At 51.8% G+C, this 16,672-nt stretch overlaps 1 protein-coding gene across 1 annotated transcript; it reads left to right on the top strand.

Moving 5' to 3' along the window:
- The first annotated feature begins 1,243 nt into the window (after positions 1-1,243).
- On the top strand, positions 1,244-13,469 carry LOC129201008 (electroneutral sodium bicarbonate exchanger 1-like). The gene is made up of 23 exons (XM_054812237.1): positions 1,244-1,316; positions 1,633-1,767; positions 2,240-2,375; positions 2,585-2,745; positions 3,238-3,426; positions 3,564-3,652; positions 3,773-3,930; positions 4,289-4,376; positions 4,858-5,004; positions 5,188-5,279; positions 5,782-5,956; positions 6,090-6,223; positions 6,898-7,143; positions 7,250-7,355; positions 8,268-8,429; positions 9,147-9,260; positions 9,584-9,745; positions 10,343-10,594; positions 11,381-11,449; positions 11,934-12,107; positions 12,207-12,344; positions 12,788-12,885; positions 13,382-13,469. The coding sequence occupies exons 2-23, from the start codon at positions 1,662-1,664 to the stop codon at positions 13,467-13,469; spliced, it is 3,084 nt and encodes a 1,027-aa protein (XP_054668212.1). The 5' UTR covers positions 1,244-1,316; positions 1,633-1,661.
- The last annotated feature ends 3,203 nt before the right edge of the window (positions 13,470-16,672 follow it).

Here is a 16,672-nt window from a genome sequence, read left to right as displayed (position 1 = left end):
GAGGGCTCCCGGCGGCAGGTTCAGCGTCGTTGGTCGGAGTACGGGGGCAAAACGGTTTCTAAGAGAGACGGAGACTTTCCTGTGTCACCCGCGGGGTGTTTGACTCCCAAACCGCCCCATGTATTCCCACTCCAACACCCACCTAATGCGCTCGAGCTTGTGATTTCGTTTAAATCGCGATTTTTTTTTTTTTAAAACTGCGATTTTTTTTTGAAACCGCGATTTTTTTCTTTAAACAGCGATTTTTTTTTTAAATTGCAATTTAAAGCGATTTTATTAAGCCCTTTCATCCCATACCTTTTCCCGGCTTGGGGTTTGGAGTTTCTTGGGGTTGGTTTTTTTGGGGATTTTTTTTTTTTTTTGGCAAAACCAAAGGGGAGCAGGATGCATTTTTGCTAAGAGGGGACGGAGGGTGGTGGAGGCCGTCATCGGAGAGAGGACAGGAAAGCCACGGGCGCGTGATAATCCGGCTGCCGGGTTACGTGGGCGAGTCCCGGGAGCTGGCGGGGAGTTAGCAACAGGTCGGCTCTGAAATTAATACTCGGGGACCAGCAAACTCGTTTCCAGACAGGAGCGTTTCTTCCTCTTGGTCGTTAAATTAACCGGTGCCTTTCCCGAGCATCGCTGCCGCGCGGTGGCAGGTGATGCTGTTCAGTCGAAGCAGAAATTTGGGGGATAAAAAGCAGATTTCACGTTAGTGTTTGCAGCTTAAATCGTAACAAGTTATTTATTCTCTGGCTTTGGGTTTGTTTTTTTTTTTTTTTTTTAAGTAAGTCTTTGTGATTAATGCATCATCATTAGTACGACGGGCAGCATATGCCAGCGCAGCGTTTGAAGTTTTATTTTAAATTATGGGTTTGGTTCTTTTGGGCTGTTTCCCAGTGCACGGTGTAGCTCTTGCTTCTTGAATTTCGTCCAACAGCCCTGCCAGGTCCCCAAGTTTTCTTGGTATTTTGCTCTTCTTCAAACTTCGGTTTCAGAAATCGAGCAACTGGGTGCGAATCTTGGAGGGTTTTTTTGGGTTTTTTTTTTTGTGTTTGAACGATGCTACGGGCTGTTTTATTGGGTTATGGGAAGAGAAACCTCCTCCAAGTCCGTGCTTTTAGGGCTGTGCCTGGAGGAGGAGGCACGCGGAGGCGTGATGCTCGTGGATTTGGGTGGACGCGGGGGTGGACGATGGCCGGGAGGACGTAAGGGAGCTCTGCGCAACTTTTCCCTTCTCCTTTCTAAACAGGGAGATGACGAAGAGGCAGCGATTGACCAAGGAAGAACGAGCAACGTCGTCAATATTCACTATGAGAAGGAGGAGTTGGAAGGTGAGTCTCTGCTGAGATCCCGGTAGAGGAGCCGCCAGCCCAGCGCCTTTTCCTGTCGCACAAAGTCCCTGCGACGTCCCTTGCTTGGCATTTTAGATGATCGGGAACCATCACTTGTTGTTGCTCTCTCGTTGCAAAGTTTGAGTAAAATAGGCTTGGGAAAAAAGGGCAGGTCTGTGACGTTCAGGGATCCAGTTAAAAGAAAATTAAGAGAAGTTGGTGTTTCCTCCTGGGGTGGCTGCACTGATTTAATTGCGGCATCTGCGTCAAGCGTCTCCGCGGTATCGAGAACGATGCAAACGCCGCTTTTTCGCAGGCCACCGGACCCTGTACGTGGGCGTGCGGATGCCGCTGGTGAGGCAAAGCCAGCGGCATCACCGTCCCCACAGCCAGAAGCATCGGGAACGGGAACGGGAGAAGGACTCTGCCCCGACGGAGCAGGGCTACCACTGTAAGTCCCGCCGCAGCGTTCACTGAACTCCTCGGGGCTACGTGGGTGCTGGGGTCTTCTGCAAGCAGGTCCCCGTGCCGGTTTGAGTGGCTTGCTGTTCTTCCGAGGGAAAGCGGCATCATTTAGCAGGACCCTCTCTCTTTTCCCAAACTTTCCTCTTTCTTCTCTTTTTTTTTTATTTTTATTTTTTTATTTTTTTAAGACAGTTAAATGCATAAAGGATTTAGGCTTGCCTTCCTCAGAGGGATCCTGGCTTTAAAAATGGAACTGTGGGGAAGGGAAGGTGCCCATGCTTATGCAGAGGTGGATTAGATGCTTCTCCTTCTCTGGGGCTCTGTGCAAGCCTGGACAGAGCCAGGGCAGAGGGGCCAGCCCGATGTTTATGGTGCCGATCGATGCCCGCTTTGCCTATGAGCGTGACGGGCCGTATTCGGGCACGGTAACGGGACGGGGCTTTGCCTTCTGCCCCCAGACACTCCGTCCCAGCGAGTGCAGTTCATCCTCGGGACCGAGGAGGACGAGCAGCACGTTCCCCATGACTTGTTCACCGAGCTGGATGAGATCTGCGTGAAAGAGGGTGAAGATGCCGAGTGGAAGGAAACGGCAAGGTAAATCCCCGCTGCCGGCCGCGGTGGGAGAGGAGTCCCCTCGCCGGCAGCACCCGCGGGCTCTGCTTTCCGCTCTCCGGGACTTTGGCAAAGCTTTTGCAGGTGCCGATGCGAGGAGCCTTCTCTCGCCGCCCTGTAGCTCTGTTAAAGGGGTTGCGGAGCTGAGGCCGTTTCCTCGCAATGGGGCTGATCGCGCCTGATGTCCGCAGGTGGCTGAAGTTTGAGGAGGACGTGGAAAACGGTGGTGAGCGCTGGAGCAAGCCCTACGTGGCCACGCTGTCCTTGCACAGCCTCTCTGAGCTGAGGAGTTGCATCATCAACGGGACGGTGCTGCTGGACATTTGTGCCAACAGCATCGAAGAGATTGCAGGTACCGCGGGCGCCGCGTCTCTGCGGGAACGGCCGAGCTCGGTTTGCCGCGGTGCCCTCCGCTCCCGAATCAAACCCTGCCCCAACGGCGCGTCCTTTTCCAGAAACCCCGCTGTGTTTTTAAGTTGGTTTTGGATGCAGGCTGGGCGTGCAACAGTCACACCAGCTTTTTCTGGTGTGTTTTTTCCATTTTTTTTTTTTGAATGTGTAGAGTCAGACAGAAAGGCCAGACGGGGCAAGAAAATTGCATTATTTCGAATGGGAAATAATTATCTTAGCAGAGTGATGAATAAGCACTTTGCTCGTGTTTTTTAGCAAAAGAAACTTCTTGCTTTCGCTGCAAAGGCTGAACTGTATTAAAATGTCTTGCTAAGCAAGGCTGGGCCTGTGTCAGGGGATCCTGCGTGGCACAGCCTTCCCCCGGGGGCTTCGGGGCTTGGGACCTGGGGGGGGTTTCTGCTCTGACGGCTTCGTTTCCCTTTGCCATCCCCAGATATGATCCTGGGCCCGCAAGACCAGTCCACGGAGTTTGACGAGCACGTGCGGGCAAAAGTTCGAGAAGTCCTACTGAAGAAGCATCACCATCAGAATGAGAAGAAAAGAAACAACCTTCTTCCCATCGTCCGCTCGTTTGCTGATGTGAGCAAGAAGCAGTCAGACCTGCACCTCCTTGACAAGCCAGGTGAGGGTTCCTGCAGGGTTTGGCACCAGGTGAGGGTTCCTGCAGGGCTCTGGTCCCATTCGACTTGTCCTGGCAGAGGAGAAGCATCCCAATTGCTCCTTGTCCGTCTTTCTGAGTGTCTTTCTTTTTCCTACCAGCCCAAACACTCACCCCGCATCCTTCTCCTACCACTGCAGAAGCTAAAAATGGGGTGAACCACGAGAGCAACGCGATGGACTTAAGCAAGGTGAGACGCTCGTAGCTATCTTATGCCTTTAGGGCCAGATTTGGTCTTGCAAATTTGGCTGCAGAGTGCTGAGGGCTTTGCTTTTGGGGTATTTGCCTGAAAATCGCTTGTTGTGCCTAGGCGCAGCTGCATTTCATGAAGAAAATTCCCACCGGGGCTGAAGCATCCAACGTGCTCATAGGAGAGCTGGATTTCCTTCGCCAGCCCATCGTGGCATTTGTCCGCCTGACCCCGGCTGTCCTCCTCTCGGGCCTGACGGAAGTTCCCATCCCAACAAGGTCTGAACGAGAAGCACAAAGATTTTATTTCAAAAAACCCCCACCCAACGAAAGAACATCAAGGTGCATGCATCAGTTTGGCGTCCCAAGGGAACAAGGGCAGGGGGAGCGAGGACATTTCTCCCACTCGCATCCCTTCCCTGCTGTGTCTTTCAAACCCCTTGGCCAATTTTAATGAAAATTGGCCCAAAAATTAAATTTGCCATCGGTTTTGGTGAATTTCAAATTCCTGGCGGAGTCGGTGAGCCTACGTGTCCCCTCTGGAGCTGCGCTCGGGGCTGGGGGCTCCCAGGGATTTCCTTGGGTGTCCTTTGAGCAAGGACACGTTCTTCTCGCTCATTGTGTTTTTCTTGCCCAGGTTCCTGTTTGTTTTGCTTGGACCAGAAGGCAAAGCCCATCAGTACCATGAGATCGGCAGGTCCATGGCTACTATCATGACGGATGAGGTGCGAGAAGAGAGAATTCCGGGTCATTTTTGGTTTTCTTCAGCTCTCTGCAGTAGTGAGGAAGAGGATTTGCTTCCCAACTGCCCACACCTCTCCAGATAGCCCACCCCTCGTTCACACGCCGAAGCAAACGCACGGATTTGTATCACCCCACCTCTTGGAGGTTGAAATCCCACCCGGTGTGCATCCTGCACCTCCCCGGGGTCCCCAGCACCCTGTCCCCAGTGGTGGCATTGCCAGGGCCAGTGAAACTTCCCCGCTTTAAGCAAAAGGGTATGGTGTGCCATGAGGGATGGGGACCTCGTGGAGGACATGATTACAAGTACCGTGATGGACAGATTTTTCCATTTGGGGGAATATTTCCTGCCATTACAAGCAGGAAATTTGGGGAAAATGATCTTGCATTTAGCCAGGAGCTTACTGTAGTGCTTAGGACATCGGAGATGGGTTGTCCTCTGAGCAGGTTGTCTCCTGTCGGCAGGTTTTCTGTGACGTTGCCTATAAAGCCGAGAACCGGGCTGACCTCGTGGCCGGCATCGACGAGTTTCTGGATCAGGTCACGGTCTTGCCGCCAGGAGAATGGGATCCATCGATCCGAATCGAGCCCCCGAAAAACGTCCCTTCGCAGGTGGGTGCTGCGGCGGAGGGAGGCGCGAGGGGGACGGGCAGGCCGGCGGCCGGCCGGCCGGGGATGCTGTTCTGGGACCCAGATTCACCAGGTCCCAGTTTGACGCAGTCACATACCCAGACCAGAAGCCCAACAAGCCAGTGGTTACGAATCCATAGCTTTGGCTTATTTCCTTTTTAACAGGGAAAAAGGAAGATGCCAGGAGCTCTCGATGACAGTGCTTCTCACAGCAAGCCAGAGAAACACAGTGGTCCTGAACTGGAGCGCACGGGAAGGTGTGAGCTTTAATAGTTTGTGGGGTTTGTTGTTTGTTTTTTTTTTTTCTCTTTGCCTCTAGAATCGGAGCGTGCACCTTCCCTTGTAGCAGTTTTCTGGGGTTAGTTGGTTCAGTGAAGGGGCTTCACATTACCAGCTCGGTCCCCTGGGCTGGGCAGGTGAGATCTGGGCAGCTGGGCTCAGCCACAGCACCACTGCAGACAGATTTTCTTGATTTGGGGTGGAAGCAGCTGTGTAAATACCTCCAGGGAGAGCTCTGCTGCTTCTCCAAGCAAGGGACAGTTGCAGTAAGAGGGGATGGGCTTTCAGGTTTGGTCCTTTTTCTTTTTGTTGGAGGGGGTTTTTGTGCTTGCTTGGTTTCTGCCGGGTATAAAACGGCCGAAGGAGACTGCTGCTGGTTAGCAATGAAGGTTACTGTCTGCTTGGGCTTGTCCTTCTGCAGCAAAAACCCCTCTGTGTGGTCTTGCAGGGAAACAGTCTATTTGTTTTTCCTTCCTCCAGGCTCTTTGGAGGTTTGATCCTGGACGTGAAGCGCAAAGCCCCGTGGTTCTGGAGCGACTTTCGGGATGGTCTGAGCCTGCAGTGTCTGGCGTCCTTCCTCTTCCTCTTCTGTGCCTGCATGTCCCCTGTCATCACCTTCGGGGGACTGCTGGGGGAGGCGACCGACGGCCACATCGTGAGCAGCTCTCTTGGGTGGCGTGGGGGAGCGCAAAACTCATGCAAAATCTTCGCTGCAGTGAATTTGCTTTGGGTTTTTTCTTCTTTTTCCCATTGATTTATTTCCTCGCTGCTGCCTCTTCCCTGGACAGAGTGCCATGGAGTCACTGCTGGGCGCATCCATGACCGGCGTGGTGTATTCCCTCTTTGCTGGCCAACCTCTCACCATCCTCGGCAGCACTGGACCCGTCCTCGTGTTCGAAAAGATCCTCTACAAATTCTGCAAGTAAGGCCGGCTGCCGCGGCCGAGTGCCGCGAGAGCCTTCAGGAGGCACTGGTGGAGAAAAGATGTTTTTCTTGTCTTTTTCTCAGTGAGAGTTGTTAGATTTCAGTTGTTTTCTGTGTCGCAGACGTTGCACGCTGCTGCTTTAGTATGTGATGGTGCAAGAGCCCTTGGTCTCTGAAGGATGGATGAGGTTGTTTGGGGGTTTTAGGGTTAAAATGAAGCAGGAAGAGGAGAAGCCATAAGGATGGGGATCCTTGTGTTGTGATGAGTTTGATGTGAGATGAGACACCCTGATTGCAATTCAATTTATTCTTCAGCCCCAGCTTGCTGGTAGCAGGTGACTGGGTGCAAAATCAGCCGGGGTTTTGGTGTTAGGGCATGGGGGTGATGTGGGAGGACACCACCTTCCACAAAGGGCCCTGACCTCAATTAGCCTCCAAGGCCTTAACACAAGCTAATTGTTAAATAACAATCATGAAATAATTGGCCTCTCCTCCTGCAGGTCTGCACCCTGCACCGCAGCCCCAAGGCTGTCTGTAGTAGGACATGGAAAGTGCATTTACCACCTGCAGCCTTGACGTGCTCCTAAATTGCTCGTGATTTTCCCCGAAGGAAGGCACGGCTCGGCGCCTCTTCCTGGCCTTTCCAGCCTTTGTTTGATTTTGGTTTCCCAGGGAGTACGCGCTCTCCTATCTCTCTCTGCGGGCCTGCATCGGGCTGTGGACTGCCTTCTTCTGCATAGTGCTGGTGGCCACCGACGCCAGCTGTTTGGTGTGCTACATCACCCGCTTCACCGAAGAAGCCTTCGCCTCCCTCATCTGCATCATCTTCATCTACGAGGCTCTGGAGAAGCTGAGTCACCTGCGAGAGACCTACCCTGTGCACATGCACAGCAAGCTCGACTTCCTCACCGTCTACTAGTGAGTTTTTCTTTTCCTCCTAAAAGGCTGCTGCCCCTTGGCAGGAGCTCAGGGCTGCACCTCCATTGCCTTTCCCTCACCCTCGTCTTGGCTTTTCTCCTCCCAGCTGTAAGTGTGAGGCACCAAGCCATCCCAGCAACGCAACCCTGCGTTTCTGGGAGAGCAACGAGATCAACGTGTCTGGCATCGCCTGGGAAAACCTCACGGTGACTGTAAGTGCCCCAAGCCACTACTTCCGCGGCCGCGGGGTCCAGGGGCGTTCACATTTTGCAAAAGTCAGAGCCCTTCGGGTGATGAGGGGCTTCAGACTGTGCTAGTGCTGCTCTGCAAAGGCATTCTTTAAATCTAACGTGTGGTTTTAACCCGCTTGGTCCTGGGAAGGAGAGTCCACCTTGTCCCCCCAACATCGTGGGTAATAACTGTCCTCCTTGACCCTGTCGCAGGACAATTTTTCTGACCAGGAGCAAGGTTAAGTGGGTGGTTTGATTCTTGTAGAAGTTGGAGGACTTAAGTTCCTGCTTGAAGGTAGTCCTTAGCTTCCTTACTTGGTTCCTAAGAACTCCAGTCCTTGCTTGCTTACTCAGCACTGTCTGTAGGTCCATGCATAAATTTGCACGTCTGAGCAGCCTCTCGGGCTGCTGTTGCTGGAAGCAAAGCCCAGGCATAGGATGGGAGGCTCTTCAGGACATCTTCATCCCCTCTTGGCCGTGTCCTGGGAGCCCTTCGCTGGGAAGGGACGATTCGTCTCTTCTCCTTTCCTTCCGCGGTTGTCTTAGCCCTCCTTCCCTGCTCCCTCTTTCTCTATCCCCAAGAACTTCCAGTGTTTCCTTCCCCTCTTGGCGTCTTCTTCAGCCACGGTTGCCTGCCATTCGAGCGGAGGATGTGCCATGGGTCTGTGATATGGTGTCCCATCACATCTCGCCTCTCCGCTCTCCTCTGTGCGGTTCGATGTGTCACTTGTTCAGCTGCTGCTCATTCAATATAAATCTCCGTCAGCAGCAGCAGCAGCAGCAGCAGTTACAAGGTCATGGATCTTGGACCAAGATCCTCAAAAGCCCCGAGTTATCCCAGGTTTCCTTGCCGCACGTGCACTACCTTTGTGTCCTGACGCTCTGTTTCTCCAGGAATGTCGGTATTTGCATGGAGAGTTTCACGGACCTGCCTGTGGACGCAATGGCCCCTACGCGCCTAATGTCCTCTTCTGGTGCTGCATCCTCTTCTTCTCCACCTTTGTCCTGTCGAGCTTCTTGAAGAAGTTTAAAAGCAGCCGTTACTTCCCAACCAGAGTAGGTAGAAGATGGTGGCCGGCAGCAGTCTCCACACTCATTTCCCAAAATGGCTTTCCCGGAGCGCTAAGCAGTATTTGCCACCGCTTGGTCAAGCTGGGAAACATTGACCTTGAAGGCCAAACTCTCCAGCAGCTTGGATGTCCCTCCCTCGTTTCCATGAGTGCTAAACGACCGTGGCGTTTCCCACCTGCCTCGCGACCTGCCCCCGAGCGATATTTTGCTCAGGCAGTGGGAAAAGAGGTCTTCCAAAGTTGTGTGGGTTTATTTGCCTTTTTTTTTTTTTTTTTTTTTAACCTTCTGTGCATTATGCTCAAGGGGAAAGTTGGTTCAAATGAGGAGCTGCCATAGGAAAAGACACTTTTTCTTCCTTTTGAGGAACATACGATGCCTCAGTGCGCCTTATTCCCATTTTAGCTGTGAGCGTGGCTGCAGTGGCAGCCATCTGCTTCCTTATTTTTTAATTTTTTTTTTTACTTAAGGTTTGAATTCAAACAACCCTCTTCCACCTAATTAAACTCTTTTTTTTTCTTGTCTGACACCAGCTCTCACAGAGACAAGCACAGCAACAGTAGCTAACCAAGGGATTTGGCTGCATGTCCTCAGAGTGGTGGGATTTTGTTAACCAGCCTTAATGTTGTTGATGTCTCTCATTTTTCCATCTCATGTTGCGGCCCCCTTTGCGATGCCCCTTTCAGCTCTGGTTTCTTGCCCCAGGTGCGGTCCACAATAAGTGACTTTGCTGTTTTCCTCACCATCGTCATCATGGTGCTCACTGACTTCATGACTGGGATCCCGTCACCGAAGCTCCACATCCCCCATACGTTCAAGGTAGGGGGGGTGTTGTGGCACGGAGCGGGTTTCACCGGGGCAGGACAGGGCTGAGTCTGGAGGAGATGCTGGTGGTGTGACCATCTCCTCCTCCACCTCCAAGTGCATCGTTTCCTCCTGGAAATGAGAAGACAGCCCCAAAACTAGGTACCTGCAGGAGAAATAGCTACAGGTGCTTGCAAAGAGGATGCTGGCACTGCTGAGCCCCGGGGTGACGTGAAACCAGGGCTGGGAGATGCTGTGACACGGGGATGGAGGGGAAAATCCAAGCCGGTGAAGTAGCTGGGCTGGGAGACGAGGCTGATGTGTGTGCTTTGTTGCAGCCTACCAGAGACGACCGCGGGTGGTTCATCAACCCCATAGGACCCAACCCTTGGTGGACGGTGGTGGCTGCGCTCATCCCAGCTCTGCTTTGCACCATCTTGATATTCATGGACCAGCAGATCACGGCTCTTATCGTGAACAGGAAGGAGCACAGGCTGAGGGTAAGGGGCTGCAGGAGACAACCCCATCCGCAACCCGCTCTGGGCTGCAGGTACGGGGAGAAGCTCCAATTCCAAATGCCTTGTGAAGGCATTGGTTTGGAACAACGTCAGGCAGCGTGGCAAGATGGTCTCCTGGCTTAATGATGACACAGGGAGCAAACGACAACAGGGGAGTTCAGATGAGCAATCTTTCGGAGGAGCATATTAAGCTTAGAGCGTTGTAGAAGCGCGCTTTTGTTTTAAAATGTCAGCAGCAGCTGGGGAACGAATCATTTTGATGTGCTGCCAGGGATAACTGAGAGTCATATCTTACTCGCAAGTGGTAGAAATGTCTTTATGAATGAAAAATAGTAAGGTGGGTTTTTTTTGTTGAGAAGTAGATACAAACTCCCCAAATCCACTTTGTCTGAAGTGCTGCCGGATTGTCATGCAAGGTGCTTGCGCAAAGACTGGATACATCCTTATTTGTTTCCAGTTCGTGTTTTAAATTTTCAAGACGTCGACTTGAGCTCAAACAGGGTTGTTTGGGTCTGACTTGCGACGTTGTCCTTGCTCTTGTCCCGTGAGATGCTCTGTTTCTTGTTTCGCTCCGCGCAGAAAGGATGCGGGTACCACCTGGACCTCTTCATGGTGGCCGTGATGCTGGGGGTGTGCTCCGTGATGGGGCTGCCGTGGTTTGTGGCTGCGACCGTCCTGTCCATCACCCACGTGAATAGCCTCAAAGTAGAGTCTGGCTGCTCAGCTCCAGGAGAACAGCCCAAGTTTCTGGGGATACGAGAGCAGAGAGTCACTGGCTTGATGATCTTTGTGCTCATGGGCTGCTCAGTCTTCTTCACTTCGGTGTTAAAGGTAAGAGGAAAATGGAAACCACCCAACAACCGCGAGCTTTTTGGAGGTTATGCAAAACTAGTCCCCTTTCTCCAGGCCTGAGTAGCTGTGGAGCAGAGGAGGAGGTGATCCCAAACCTTGGGGCTCGATCCGTGGTGGGAACCACCCTCGGTTGCACTTTCCAGCCCTTCAGACCCCAGTTTGGCACGCTCGAGCCAAGCGAGCAAGCCAACTGCTTGGATTTTCAGATGTCTTTCAGGCCCACCCGTGTTTATGGGTTACGATGAAGCGTATTTAGAGCAGTACCTCTGCTCTTTCAACCAGGCAGCATGTTATCGGTTGCAATTTGTTCCCCCAGATGCCTCGGAACAGCCGTTCCCAGTAGCTAAACGCGCTGAAATCGTCCCCGTGGGCTTCCTTGCGTGTTCCTCCCACAAAGTAATCTCATCTCTAGGCTCACAGGAGGCACGCTGCTCTTGCGTGTTGCCACAAGAACACGTACAAATGTTTTTCTACCGTCGCAGAACGCGGCATATGGTAGCATGGGCGAAATCACCTATTTTCCTCCAACCTTTCTGGAAAACAGGATTATTCTGATGAAGTGTAACTCAAAAGCTCAGCCTAAAGCAGAGCATTAAATCATTCGCACGCACAAAATCTCTGATGGTTAAAATGCGACACTTCTCTAACCCTGTGGAAGCTGGAAGGCTTTAGGCAATTTTAGGCAGGGACTGTAGAAGAGAGCGGTAATACTGAAAATGCAATTTGAAAACAAGAATGCACTAATTTCTGTATTTATTTTTGGAGTTTATACCAATGCCTGTGCTTTATGGCGTCTTTCTCTACATGGGTGTGTCGTCGCTCAGAGGAATTCAGGTACGGCCTCTTTTACAGCGTGTTGGGTCCCTGGTATTTCATCTCTATAGAAGCAGGTAAAAAAAGCAGTGGCATGGGGGGAAAAACCCCTCTCCGAAAGCAAGCGATCAAAATATTTTGTGTAAGAAAAAGATTGGAGGAGGCACAGGAGGTGTATAGGGCCGGGAGGACCGGGCAAGTTCAGGGCAGGTTACAGGAAAATGGGGGAATTCAGCGCGAAGGGAAGGCGATTTCTGTGGCTGGTGGAAATCCTTGCTGGGGGATTCAGCGTGCTGAGAAACGCTGAGAACAGAATAACGGGGAATAATTGCAGTTCGGTGGGCAGCTCTCGCGGGCAAGCCGGTTTATAGATGGAGCGGAGGGAAAATTGGGTGCTGCTCGCAGAGGAACGCGGTGGGATCCAGGATTTCTCATTGCAAGTGAGATCCTGAACACTCCCTCCGCGTCTCCCCGGGGCCAGAAACTTCTCACTGTTATTTTACAGTTCTTCGATCGCTTGAAGCTGTTTGGGATGCCGGCGAAACACCAGCCGGATTTCATCTACCTGCGGCACGTCCCCTTGCGAAAGGTGCATTGCTTCACCATGATCCAGCTGATCTGCCTCGTCCTGCTCTGGGCCATCAAGGTGTCGCGTGCCGCCATCATCTTCCCCATGATGGTAAGAGCCGGTGCTGCTCGGCGTCGGGGTGTTTGTAGCGTCGGAGCGAGCTGTGGCATCATCTCTGACCTCGCTGCACCTTCCCTCTTATTCGTGAAGGTTTTGGCTCTCGTTTTTGTCCGGAAAGTGATGGATTTCTGCTTCTCGAAGCGAGAGCTCAGCTTTCTGGATGACCTTATGCCAGAAAGCAAGCAGAAGAAGTTGGACGATGCCAAAAATGAAGCCAAAGAAGAAGAGGTGAAGCTTGCTGGGTGCTCGGGGCCGGGCGTCTCCCTCGGGCTGTGAGATTGCCTCTTTCTGCCACAGCTCGTCTTTAAATGTCGGGGCAAGATCAGAACTAAACAGAAACAGATCCTAATAGCCTGGATCACACATCGTAACCTTTTATCCTAAATTAGCAGTGAGCTTAACACTTGACTAGAGGTATAATTTTAAAAATGAGTCCTATAATAAAGATTATTATTATTAATTATTATTAATACTACGGAAAGGTTTACTCATAATAGCGTTTTTTAATCCCCCCAAAGTATTTGGAGTGAAAGGTCTTCACCCTGCTGCACTAATAGCTAAAGCTGCCGCAGGTCAGGAGGAGAGGACAGCGTGCAACGTCTTTACTGGGTGCTGAGTTTATCTCCGCTTTGATTAAAGACCGAGAACTTGATTTGTCCCTTTTCCGTCAGGAGTCCCAGAAGGTGATGGAAGCTGCTGCTGCAAATTGGGTTCAACTGAAAGTGGGGAAGACCAGCGACTTGGATATCCCACAGCAAAGCAGCGACAGGTAAAGTGCCACCAAGCGCCAGGACCCCCGGCAAGATTCGTTTGAAGGTGTTTGGCACCGTCTTTATCGAGCGTCCCTCGGTAAAGCGGTCCGCTCGGCGGGAAAATCAAATTTCTGGGCAGGGCTGCCGGAGGCGATGGCGGGGCTCTGCCCCTGCGCAGAGCGGCTGCACAACTCCCATTTAACCCCCAAAACTTGCATCATCAGTGACTTTAGGGTAGCAGGAGATCCTCATATTTAAGAAAGAGGTGGTGTAGGCACGACCTGTAGCAGCAGTGGCTTAGGAGCCCGCTCCAGGGCTAAACGCCAGCAAGAGCCTTTGCCTGGAGCTGTTGTTCTACAGGCTTGCCTCCCGAAACTCCTCATCCAGCAAAACCTCCGGTGCTTACGCTGAGCTTTGGTTCCCCGGGCCCCCCTGGTCCTCTTGCTGGTGCTAACGCACTTGGCGGCAGCAGTTCCCGTAATCACGGATTGCGATGTAAAATATTTATTGCAGGACCGATCCTTCCGAGATTAATATCTGGGATGAAATGTCGAAAACGACCGTGTGGAAGACTCTCCCTATGAACACAGAAACAGTCTGAATTTGGGGAGGAAAAAGGTAAAGGACCGCATGCGAGCGTGACGAGACGCGCGCGTACGGTTTTCCCATGCTTCGTCCAGCAATGCTGAGCAAACGAGCAGCGGCGAGGACGGTGGCACGCCAGCCAGCTCCTCTCTGCCGCGGTGGTCCCACGAACGGGGCTCAAACCCCATCATCCACTGATGATGCTCTCCCTTTTTTTTTTTTTTCCCATTCTTCCCCCTCCCCAGTTTTTATGTTTAGGAATCTTGACTTTGAAGGAGAGGAGCGAGAACGTGACTCAGGGATGTGCCAACGCGGACACGGGGAGAAACTGCTTTTTTTTTTTCCAGTTGGAGGATTCCCATGAAAGCCATGCAGACGTCTTCAGTTATCCTTGGTGTGCTTCAGGCATTCAGTATCTCTAGACCAGCAAACTGAGGTGCACATCACGGTCAATGGGAGTTCGGTGTTGTTGAGCCTCCGGGCGTACGTGCGTGTGTTTGTTGCGGTTGCGTAGTGGTAGAGGGACTGCTAGCGCTTTATCATTCAGTGCTATTTTTTTAATACCCAATTCCTCCTCTCCTTTCTCTTTTTTTTTCCAAATATAAACTCATGTTTATGTTCCAAATAGTTTTCTGTTATACTTGACGCCTTCTCCGTTTTCTTCTTTATCACGGCCGGGTTTTTGGTCTGGTTTGGGGTCCAGGCTTTCGTTCACTCCTACGTCCCTTACAGGTAGGAGAGGGATGTCCTCCCTGGCGGGGCAGCCTAAGGAGCGTCCGAGCAGTTGGGCTAAGGCGAAGGAAAAGCGTTTGCTCCCTGCCCTCCAGTTTTACAGCATTTTACTTTATTTTAATTTTCATTTTTATTTTCTTTTTATTTTCTTTTTGACTTTTATTTTTCTTTTATTTTAATTTTATTTTTTTATTTTTTTTTTTATTTTTATTTATTTTAATTTTATTTTAATTGTATTTATTTTCTTTTCCTTTGGCTCTGCCATCAGCCTGGAAGCTGCAAAATGCAGAAATGCCCCTTTCTTGTCCCCTGGCCGTAAACCGAATATAAGGGACCACTTAAAATCGAATACTTTGAATACAGCGTATGGTTTTGGGAAAGGCCAGGTGAGACCTGGGGCTCTGCGTCCCTGGGCTGCCCCCCCCGTTGTTCCTCCGCTTTCCTTCCTTTTACCTCCCTGGGACTCTAGGGGTTGGTTGTTTTGTTTTTTCTTTTTTCAGCCCTGTCCTTGCAAAGTCTTTTCTCTCGCAGGGTGGGACGAGCTGGGAGGAAAGCGGGAAGCTGCCTTCTCCTCCTCCCTCTCCCTGCCGCTTTGCAGGAACAAGCTGTTCAGCAGAGACGGTTCTCGTGCCCCCTTCACGTTTTGGGGGGGTCCTTGGGCTGCGGCGTCACCCCAGGCACATGCGGTCGAGTCGGGTGGCCCTGGAGCCTGGGAGGAGAGGACAACCCAGAAGAAAAGGTCCCCTTGCAGCCCTGCACCTTGCTGGGGGCTCAGCACCTGCTCCAGGCTCTTGGCGGCTGCGGCCGCTGCCCCGCGCCCAGCTGGGACGGGCGCACGAACCCTCCTGCCATCGGCTTCTCCCATCCGCCGCGGGAACCGTTTTGTGCATCAAACCGACCCAAAGTGACGTGCGGGTGGGGAAAAGAAAATGTGAAATGGCTCTGTAAGGGTGAGAGCGGCACATCACCGAGCAGGGCCAAAATCGGACGCTTTTACGGGATGGGGCTTTGCAAACCGTAGTTTGACGGTTGCCGGCATGGCGGGGTGACCGGTGGAGGGGGAGGAAACTGGTTTAGCTCTTCAAAAAGGAGGGGAGGCCAAAAAAAAAAAGGGGGGTGTGTGTGCTTGGAGGAAGGGAAAGGTGCAAAGCCTGGGTTTTCTCGCTGCTCTTCCTCCGTGCACCTCCCGTCCACGCTGCCTTCCTGTGCTGCTCCCCCGTGCCGTCCCTCCCTCCCCAGGGAGAAAAGGTCGCAGTGGGGGAGAGCCCTGAGCTCTCCACCAGTTGGAAAATAAACTTGAATTCCCGTGGAGGTAGAAGCGTTAAGCCGGTGACGGGCATGGGCGTGGAGCTGGGCGGTTGTGGTACCAGTCCCCTTGCTGCCCTGTCCCTAAATGAAATTATTTGGCTTCTCGTAGCGGCCAGTTTTTCTTTTGTCCTTGTTCTTTTCCGTAAGAGGAGAGCGCAGGGCTGGACTCGGCTCCCTCCTGGCAGGGGCCGGAGGCTGGGATTGTTCCCTGCGCGTGCCTGGCGTCTCTTCGGCTCGGAAAGAAAGAAAAGACAGAAACCCACCCGGGAAGGAAAACGGGGCCGGGCTGAACGAAGAGCGGGCTGGGGCCAGCTCCGCCGGGATCTGCATCTCCCCTGGCCTCGGGGGGCTGCGAAAATTTGGCAGCTGCCTGGGCAGTTCCTTATTTAAAAAGCAAACCAGGCTTCCTCGGCGCGCCCCAGCTTCTCCATTTGGAGCTTTGGCTACTTACAGGGCTAGATTTTTCTTTTTTCTTTTTTCTGTATTTATTGTCATTTTTAACTTTTTTTTTATTTAAATGAAAGCTGATGTCTTACTTTCTAACGTGACTCTGGGTCATCTCAATGGTGTTTGGAACCCCCCAGCCTGGCTGGAGACCCAGCGCTCCGGCTGCCTGCCCCCATTAGACACCAGAAACCCAGGGACGGCTCCTTATTTTGGGAGGATTTAATATTGCCCTGTGCAGAGGAAAATTATACGAGGGGGGGAAAAAACCCTCTCAAAGGTGTTCCTGGAATCGCTTTCTGACTGAAAAAAAACCCCATCCTTGAAGTGACCCGTGACGCTTTGGTTGGTAGCAAAGCCCCTTTGCCATCGATGCAGGATGGGTGCTGGGTGTTTTCCTCATCTTTGGTGCCTTAAAACAGCTCCCCAGATCTCCCGGGAGCCCCTTCGAAAGAAGTTTCCTAAAATGTAGGTGCATGGAAATCCCTAAGGGGGGAAAAAAGATGTAAAAAGGTAATAAATAAGGTGCTGGCACTTTTTCTTTTTTTAAATTTTATTTCATTTTTTTCCCCCATTTAGAAATACAGACACTATTTTTTCATTTTGGAGATGCTGAAATATATTTATTTTATGGTAAGAGATGCTCTAGTTTGGAAATGCTCCGTGTTGTAAATAAAACTGAGCGGGGGAGGGGGTTGGAATCCATCGAGCAAATCTGTGTTATTTATCACTTTG

The sequence above is a fragment of the Grus americana genome, unplaced genomic scaffold (genome assembly GCF_028858705.1).
Source record: "Grus americana isolate bGruAme1 unplaced genomic scaffold, bGruAme1.mat scaffold_75, whole genome shotgun sequence".
NCBI lineage: Eukaryota > Metazoa > Chordata > Aves > Gruiformes > Gruidae > Grus > Grus americana.
This window is presented reverse-complemented; position numbering and strand designations above follow the sequence as displayed.

What these genes read in the sequence shown, in the direction of transcription:
- LOC129201008 (XM_054812237.1), top strand. Translation starts at nt 1,662, where the DNA reads ATGCCGCTGGTGAGGCAAAGCCAGCGGCATCACCGTCCCCACAGCCAG. An exon ending in GAAGTTCCCATCCCAACAAG is followed by an intron (nt 3,931 to 4,288) that starts GTCTGAACGAGA and finishes TTTCTTGCCCAG; the next exon opens with GTTCCTGTTTGTTTTGCTTG. An exon ending in ACATCCCCCATACGTTCAAG is followed by an intron (nt 9,261 to 9,583) that starts GTAGGGGGGGTG and finishes GCTTTGTTGCAG; the next exon opens with CCTACCAGAGACGACCGCGG.